General features: G+C 45.2%; 1 protein-coding gene across 12 annotated transcripts; it reads left to right on the top strand.

Moving 5' to 3' along the window:
- The first annotated feature begins 3,621 nt into the window (after positions 1-3,621).
- LOC125520128 lies at positions 3,622-8,196 on the top strand. 12 transcript variants are annotated; one of them, XR_007288485.1, is made up of 7 exons: positions 3,622-4,608; positions 4,691-4,735; positions 4,822-4,869; positions 5,099-5,191; positions 5,345-5,430; positions 5,764-5,879; positions 5,950-6,002. XR_007288485.1 is itself a non-coding variant. In XM_048684952.1 (7 exons), the coding sequence occupies exons 1-7, from the start codon at positions 3,763-3,765 to the stop codon at positions 7,891-7,893; spliced, it is 1,230 nt and encodes a 409-aa protein (XP_048540909.1). In that variant the 5' UTR covers positions 3,622-3,762; the 3' UTR covers positions 7,894-8,196. The 12 variants fall into 12 exon arrangements, 5 of the variants coding, with proteins under 5 accessions (XP_048540909.1, XP_048540910.1, XP_048540908.1 ...); XR_007288487.1 differs by having other exon boundaries at positions 5,328-5,430; XM_048684952.1 differs by lacking the exon at positions 5,345-5,430 and adding an exon at positions 7,888-8,196 and having other exon boundaries at positions 3,622-4,602; positions 5,784-5,879; positions 5,950-6,051.
- Positions 8,197-8,797: the final 601 nt, after the last annotated feature.

The following is an 8,797-nucleotide window of genomic DNA, read 5'->3' as shown; positions in this document are numbered from 1 at the left end:
TGCGGTTAGGGAGGCTTTCGATCAGAACCGGAATCCGCGCTCAGCTTCGGACCTTCGCGCTATTCTAGTCGCTCATAGGGGCGGTTTCGGTCGTGTGTTATGGAGATGTGTGGGTGCTTTGCTGTGGGCCATTTGGACTACACGTAATAAGATGACTATTGAGCACAAATTTCCTTCTCACCCGGCTGACATTATCTTCAAATGCCACTTGTTCCTTCAGACATGGACGCCGTTGGTGAAACGGCGTGATGCGGACCGGATGACGGAGGCTATGGAGCGGATACGGTTGATCCAGATTGGTGCCCACCACTAGCTTGCCGTTGGATGTGATCTTTTGGACTGGCTGCCTGCACGCTGCTGCTACTTTCTTTCATTCCCTCGCAGGCTTCGGCCGGTAGCATGTAACGCACCTTGGCTGCGGCCGTTTTTCTTTATGTTGTACTGTGTTGAACTTGTTGGATTCTGCCTTATGTGGGCTTTATTAATTTAAAGCCGGACGTCTCCGGTGTCTTCGTTCTAAAAAAATAACAACGTGGATATCACAACAAAGAAAATATAAGCACGAATTATGTGCTCCTTTTGTATTTAATTTCACATATACCACACTCCCATTTCATGCTGACAAGTTGTTTAATAAGTTTGCTACAAAAAAAGTTTATCTTTCCATTCCCAGCTGCATCGTACCATTTGTTTTCGAAGAATCAGGTGATATAAAATTAGATGAACCAGATGACAAAGAAAAGGTGTATTGTCGAATGCTACAGATATTTTTCATTCGTCGGAAATATATGAACATCATCCTGAGCTAGAAAAATCCGAACTAAGACAACCTTTAAAAAAATTAATGCATTCACCTTATGCATGAAATCACTCTGTGGGCATACAGATTGTAAGTACAGATAAGTATTATCCTTGTTGCTGCTTCTGTGTCTGATTCATCAGTGCTAGGTGGTCAGAAGGAAGCAATAAGTTTGTGCCTGATCCCTCGGTGCCAGGTGGTTAGAAGGAAGCAATGGCTTTTGCCCTAATGCTTAAGTGTTTTATTTGGTTTAGTAAATTGGTCACACTCCCCGGCACCATCACCACATCGCGTTTCCTTCCCCGGCCAGCCTGGCTTGCCCTCTCCTACCCGACTCACCACTGACGTGCTCAGTGTTGTGCACCAGGGAGAGGTCCTCCACCCTTAACGCGGGTCTATGCTGGGAGTGGATCTTGAAAATCTTACTGTTAGATATATTTAAAAAGGTGACATGAAACAAACAAGAACTATGTAGTTCAATATGTGTCACCAAGTATACTTGACAAAATATTAATGCAGCCGCCCATCACACAAAAAAGGCTTATCTGCAAAGACTGGTGTATTCAAAGGCTAATAAAAATGCAGAAAGATGGAATAAGAGGACAAGAGCCGCCAACTCACTGCTCCCTTGACATGCTTTTAACATGTTGATTCATATTTTATATTGATACGCTGAATTTGTCCATCTGCATGCTAGAAAATATAAATATGACCATGACATATGATGTTTTCAGACACTTTATTTGAATCAATTTCTCAGACCATTACATGTCACCATTACTCACCATTACTTATAGTCTAACTTCTAGACACCCTTTCATTACTATCTTTTGGATGCAGCCAAAAAGGAACATCCGGTTGATAAGGTCAAAGAAGAAAGCTCCTATCATTAGCCCTATTATTTAATGCATGTGTCTGAACTCAAGTAGCTTATCTTAAAGAGTAACCAGTACAACAGTAGCTATATCTGTGGCAGCTAAGGAGGTGGCCGCCCAGAAGATCAACTCAACGACACGGCAAGCCTGCCGCCTCAAAGCGAAGGCAGAGGAGGGGCAACCGGCAAAAAGAAGGGTGTCTCGGGAGGCGGGCAGGATCGTGGACGCGGTGCAGGTGTCAGTTGGGGCCTCGAACGAGGGGTGCCGCCGCCGTCATCGCCTTCCATGCACACTCCCTGGCCAAAGCAATATCAGCCACGCTACTTAAACGTCACCAGGCAGATCGGTCGGTAATCCTCGGCCATCGCTGTCGGGCACGTGCCATATTGCATTGACATCAACATCGCACCACCTCATTTCGTTGATTGGCATCACCGCAACTCGACTGGTCGCAAACATCGGGAGTGGATCACCTCTGTGACCGCTCTTTGTTCATGGATATGTCTCAATCGGGTGAGACGACATATGACGACGTGGATAGACAACTATTGGAGATGATTCATGACAAAGGCGGGGAAGGAGGCTAAAAGGACGGGGCAGTGGATGACTCGGAGCCAGTGGTGCACGCCTAGCAGCCGGGTACGCAGCCGGGCACATACAACCAGCAACCAGATTCGTGCATTGGCCAGTAGGAGTAGGACGGTGACGGGGACCTTGATTCGACGACCTCTTTTCTTCCTAATTTTTGTAGACTCACTTTTACTTTTATTCTCTTTCCTTTTATATGATTATTTAACATTGGCAGGCAATGGAGCACGTGGGTAGATCAAAATTATAAGTTCAAAGCATGCATGATATGTGTCAATGTAGAAGTATAAGAACAAATTGACATAATTTTAAAGATTACAAGATGGTATTCCCCCATAAGCTCGTAGCAATGCAAGGGACACCGTGGAGGGTAGAGAAGACGGCAGTGAGAGGGCAGAATGATATGGTGTCGAGGGGAGGTGACAGTGAGAAGCTGTGACGGGGACAACAGGCCAGGAGAGTGAGACGTGAGTGTGAGCATTGTGTTGTGAAGCGTGTGCGAGAGAGTGAATTGCTTTTTTAAGGTAGGAGGAAAATGAGCGGTGTTTGCCTTTTTTCAGAGGGAAAAGCGACGGTTTGTTATGAGAGAAATGTCACATGTTTTTTTCTATATAATGACAAATATCACATAGCCTAACAAGTTATTTCTAAAGAATAATTACCAAAAGTGGTTTATAAGTTAGCCTAAAATTTATTAAAATTGGAATGCGACTTAGTCCATGAAAAGAACGATGCAACTCACTTCGGCTAAAAAGTGTTGATCAATGAGTACATAACGCATATGAGCTTATTTTAATTTAAAATTTTAGTGCTCCCTCCATCCCAAAATAAGGATCGTTGATTTAATACAAAATTGTACAAAGTTGTATTAAATCTGTTTATATGTTCACCTTTGTAGATTAGAAATAAAAGCTAATTGCTTTCGATGATGCTTTGAAAATGTCAATTGACAAAGTCACTACTAACTATGATGGATGGGACTGAATACTCATCGAATTTTACATAATCAGAAGGGATACATACAAATAACTATTTTTATCTATATATATGTCACACTTGATACTACAAAAAGTGTATATTTCTCTATATTTTTTTTGGCATAGTATGAGAGAGATAAACATGACTAATGTTGATGTTAAAAAAGAATACAAGGGACCCAAGGTAATGTCCTTGGAAGCCAAAAATTCACGAAGTTTTATACAACAATATAGGGAATATATATGCAATTAGATTAAAAAAATAAAAAGCCCGTGGCAACGCACGGGCGTTTTTCTAGTAGAAGTAAATACTCAGCAGCTTGAAAAATGATATATTATGTGATGAATTTTCGTGGTACTGCAGTATATACTAGAGGTTGGCGGCCCAACCGCCTGGGCTCCTCTCCCGCAACCAAAATAGACACGCAGTCGCGCCCGCCGCCGCCGCCGCCGCCCCTTTCTCTTCTTCTCCCTCCCCTAGCTCGAATCCCCCGCTCGCCAGGAGGAATCGCCGCCGCCTCCGATGACGCGCCAAAGCCGGGAACGGCGCGCGGTCGCCTGCGAGGGAGGCCAGGCGGCAGCGCGCGCCGCCGCCTCGCCCCCGCACTACGAGGCGGACGAGGAGCGCCGCTTCGAGGAGGTGGTCTACCTCCACTCCCTCTGCCGCAGCGGCCCGTCCGCCCCCGCCGGGGATCCCGCGCCACCCGCCGGAGTCTCCCGCGCCACCCGCGCCCGCGCCGACCAGCGGAAGCGACGCAGGATCGAGCGCGCCGCCGAGGCCGAATACGGCGGCCCCGACTGGTCCCTCGCGCCCGCCCCCACGGCCCCCTCCTCCTGGCCCAACTCCACTCCCGTCTCCCCCGCGCCCAGGCCGCAGCAGCAGCCTTCCACCGCCTCTCTCGCGCAGCGGGACGCCCTCCGCGCCGCCGAGGAGTTCTTCTCCAGGCGCGGCGCCTCGGGCGAGGACTGCAACGAGGTTGAGGGGCCCGAGTCGGAAGACAGCTGGGACGAGGTGGCGGGGTTCTTCCTCGGGCTCTTCGAGCGGGACGCCGCTCTGCGGGGCTACTACGAGCGGAGCCACAGGGAGGGGGAGTTCGTGTGCATGGCGTGCGTGGGGAGGAATGTGAAGAAGGGCCGGGCCAGGCGGTTCCGGGACTGCATCAGCCTCGTGCGGCACGCACACGCCGCCACACGCGTCGGGAGGCCGCAGGCGCACCGCGCGCTCGCCGCCGCAGTCTGCCGCGTCCTCGGCTGGGACGTCAAGCGGCTGCCAGGCATCGTCATCGACCCCCGCGGCAGGCTGGGCCAGGCGCTCCTTGCCAGGGAGGGCGCAAGCGCCGCTGCGGCCGCCGCCACTCACGAGGCAAAGGTTTCTCAGCCCATTTGTTTCTGCAGGTCGCTCACTGACGATACTGTCCTCGTACTTGGTCTGATTTAATTGTTTGTCGCAGGACAATGCTGATGCTGGGCAGAATGGTCACAAGGATGCAGCAAAGGTGTGTACCTTGTTACATTAAAATGGTGGTTGTTGATGGTTGGTGACATTGCTGGTCAGTTAATCTGGTTTAGTTATTGATTTCAGGAGGATGTTGGTTTGGAGAAGATGGGCTCCTTGAATGATGACAGGAAGGTAATGATGGCGTGCAAAGTTGTCGAGTGTTTATTCATCACTGACGAGATCACGAGAATACTGTTTGTTATTCTAATTTGGTTGTTGATTGAGGAGGATGTTGATAGTATGATGAATGACCGCCCCTTGAGTGATGGGGATGCGGCAATGGTCTGGAACGTTTTAAATGATTACTGATTGATGATGAAATTGTTGCTTGGTTATGATCTAATTTGGTTGTGGCTTTCAGGAGGATGTTGATAAAGGGAAGATCTGCCCTCCAAGTAATAACAATGATGGAGAGGTTCATGAGCAAGGGAATAGTAGAGGAATTGCTGAAAAGGTCTGTATCAATGATAATTAGCCATATAAAGGCTAAAACTCCAGTATGATAAAATTGATGGTTTAGGGGTAATTCTTTTATCTGCGGTATTATATACTTGGAATTAAAGGCAGTAACTTCACTATCTTATGCACAGTGATACAAATGATATAGACCCACTGAGCTCCAAAGACATGAACGATACAGACCCACTGAACTCCAAAGACACACCTAAGGAGCTATGTAAAGCTGTCCAGGAGGTCAGTACTGATATTGGCTTCTCATACTTATAGTAAGACTGAGAACAGGAATATTTATTTAATGGCATCTTTGACAAGACTATTATTAATCTACACATGTAATTACATTTGATTGCAAAGCTAGCTAGAGACTGCAGCTGCACTAATTTTAAGCCAAGAGAAATGAGAAACCTTCTTGCAAGCTTATTCTTTTGTTCTATTAGTGTTTTAGAGGTAAGATGTGCTTATTTTTTGCTCATGTAAATACGAACAAAACTATCTGTATGAAACAGTCCAACTGGTGCAGAGATTTGCATGCCAGTTCCTCTTACAAACTGATCACATGTGGTTTAGTTCTTTCTTGCACAATGCAGGAAGGTGATATTGGCAATAAACAGGAGCATGGTAAGAGTGCAGATGATATGGGGGGCACTTGTAATGTCAGACTAGAAAACAATTCATCAAAGATGGTGTGTCTGTAACCTTCCCATTTTCATAACATGATTGTTTTCTTCTGCTTATTGTAACTTTGGCATGCAGGAAGAAGCTGCTACAGAGAATAAGGAGGAGCATACTGAAGGTGTTCTTGACTTCGGAGATGATATTGGTAACTTGGGAAGGAATTTAATGGACTCATCAAAGGTATTGCCTCTCTCTCTTAACTCGTCGCATATCAGTATGCTTGAAATCAATCTGTTTTAAACTTGATGTGTTGTGTGCAATCACTACCTTAGATGTACTCGTGCAATCATGACATCTGGACATCGCGAAAGGAGATTCTAGATTGACAAGCCACTCACTGAACGTGTTATCCTCCACCTGCCCATCCTACCCTCGCCAGTTTACAGCCCTCTCATCTAACCAAAAACCTTAACCCATGACTGGGCAGGGCCAACGATGAACGACTGTAATGCCACAACAATAACGATGGACCATTTCTGCCTGATCAGGCCACCCTGACCCTCTCACAGCCTGACCCGGTCACATGACTCATGCCACCGATGGGGCCATCATCATGTGTAGTTGGGTACTCCCACTGACTTCACAGCTTGCACAATGTTGTCAGATCTGCTGCATCTGCATTTCAAGGATTACACGCAATCTCACCATTCATTTTGGCATTACCAGACCTCATGTAATTTTTTGTTATGCATTTTTGGGATATTATATGGCTGAGACACTGTTTAGGTAATGGAAGCAAACACTCTTCCGGCCTCCTTCATCAAAAGATACACATGTTTGGTGCATTATCTTATATTATTCTGTTTTTGTTTTTTGTACTGGTTTGTAATACTCCCGCTGTCCCAAAATAAGTGTCCCAACTTTGTACTAACTTCAGTACAAAGTTGTACTAGAGTTGAGACACTTATTTTCGGACGGAGGGAGTAGTATATTTTGTTGAAAAAGTAGCATGTCAAGCAATATATTTGTGGGTTACATTGGCGTACATAGATATCTTTCCTAATGCATTTTTGTGCTAGGCAAACATATTTGTCATACATTTTTTTATCCATTCAAATTATAAAATTGGATGTTAGGAAGTGAGTCTCAGCCAAATTTGTGGAGAGTTGACGTGAAGACATACTAAGTGTCATGATATTTGATGTCCACCAGTCCTGATTTGGATTCTCGACCACACGTTCTTATCGAACTATCCAGATATCTTTTTTTTAGCATGATATCCAGATCTCATTAGTGCTGGAGTACACCAAAAATGGTAATTGGACAACAATATACTCCTTACACTTGCATTTCAAAACTCAATTTTGACCATTAATTGACTAACCAGACATGGGTTATGTTCCACAAAAATTGTTTTATCAGATTCGTGTTTGAACAAAGTTTCCAATGGTATAATCTTTATGACATACGGAGTATAAGACATTGTTTCTGAAGCACAGTTAAATCATGCAAAACAAGGACACCATGTAAAAGGTGACAGAGGGAGTATGCCTTTTCATTACATGCATTTGGCCCAAAATCAATTGAAATGTGCGCTGTGATGATAAAATATTGTGATGGTGTGGATTTTCTGGCCCAAATGAAGATTAGGTAAAACAATACTCCCTAGATATATCCGTATCTGACAAATCTAAGACAAGTAATTCGGGACGGAGGTAATAGAAAGGTAGACTTAAAAGGTTCTGAAGAGAAACTGCTCGGCATGACCAGCTAGCTATCTTACGAACCAAAAATAGAAGTTTCTGAAGAGAAGTCCTGGATGTATATAATCGGATGAAGTATGTATGAAACTCCAGAATTTGAAGGAGCAAATATCACCCCACAACGTACATGCAGTAATCTATTTGACTTCTTTTGGAACTGGGGAGTGTGTGTGTGTGTGGAGTATGCAGATGTGAACCGAGATCATCCGAACATTCTCCTAGCTGGCTGTTGTGATGGCACCCACATATTTATGGATGACACCAGTATTTGGCTACATGCTGATGCTAAGTTCATTTTTTTTCTGGAATGCAGAGTTGAAAGTTGAGATTGTGCTGTGTACACACGAACTGAAGGAGCACATCCTGGCATCTATCCAATCCGACCATGTGGAGAAGGCGGGCGACCATTTCCTATTCTGTTTCGTGAATTCTACCCGAGCATTTCTTGATTTTGCATTTGTGTAGTTAATCAACTGTTCTTCGTCCGTGGCCCAACTGAGCATAGCTCGTTCTCCCACTGGAGCACTCTCATGTTAAGAAATAAGTTTCTGTTGTGGCCAGTTAGATTCAGTAGCAATTTCTTGAAATGAATGAAGCGATGTGGTCCTTCTTTCCCTCCAAATCGAAAGGTTTCTGAGCTTTGTTGTGGTATTGCTTGCAATTTCGACAAAATATCGGTGGAGTAAAGAATCCCTTCTCCAACCGTAGAGGCTCTTGAGCAATTTTTCAATCAAGGAATTTCAAACACCCTACTTTGTCCGTTTCAAATTACTCGGAAGCCTTAGTCAAACTTCCATAAGTTTGGCCAAGTATATATAGAAATACGGAGTATATGTTAGCAGCTACCAGGCTAGAACATCAAATAGCTCTCCTGAAAGGACACCAATTGCCAAGATTCGGAGTCAACATATGCCCTTCGTCGCTGCAGGGTCAAACGTCATCGAGGTAGGAAGAGCCCGGGAGACCTTATTCCAACATGCCATGGCCAACACCACTTTGTCATGTTGCCATAGAAAAAAAACCTAAGAAAAAGAAAACAAGATGGCCATGTCCCCACTCCTCTTGCCATTGACTAGGCCGCTGATCAAGGAAGAAGAGGGGTATTGAGGCAGTGGCATGTAGAAAGCTTTGGTGTTAGCGGCTAGGATTGGGAACCCTGGACGGAGTTTACTTTGGGGCCTTGTGTTAGGCACGTTGATAATTGAAAGGCGATAGATCGTATA

This window comes from Triticum urartu, chromosome 7 (assembly GCF_003073215.2).
Source record: "Triticum urartu cultivar G1812 chromosome 7, Tu2.1, whole genome shotgun sequence".
Lineage (NCBI taxonomy): Eukaryota > Viridiplantae > Streptophyta > Magnoliopsida > Poales > Poaceae > Triticum > Triticum urartu.
Note: the sequence above shows the minus strand (reverse complement) of the source record. Positions and strands in the feature narration are given on the sequence as shown.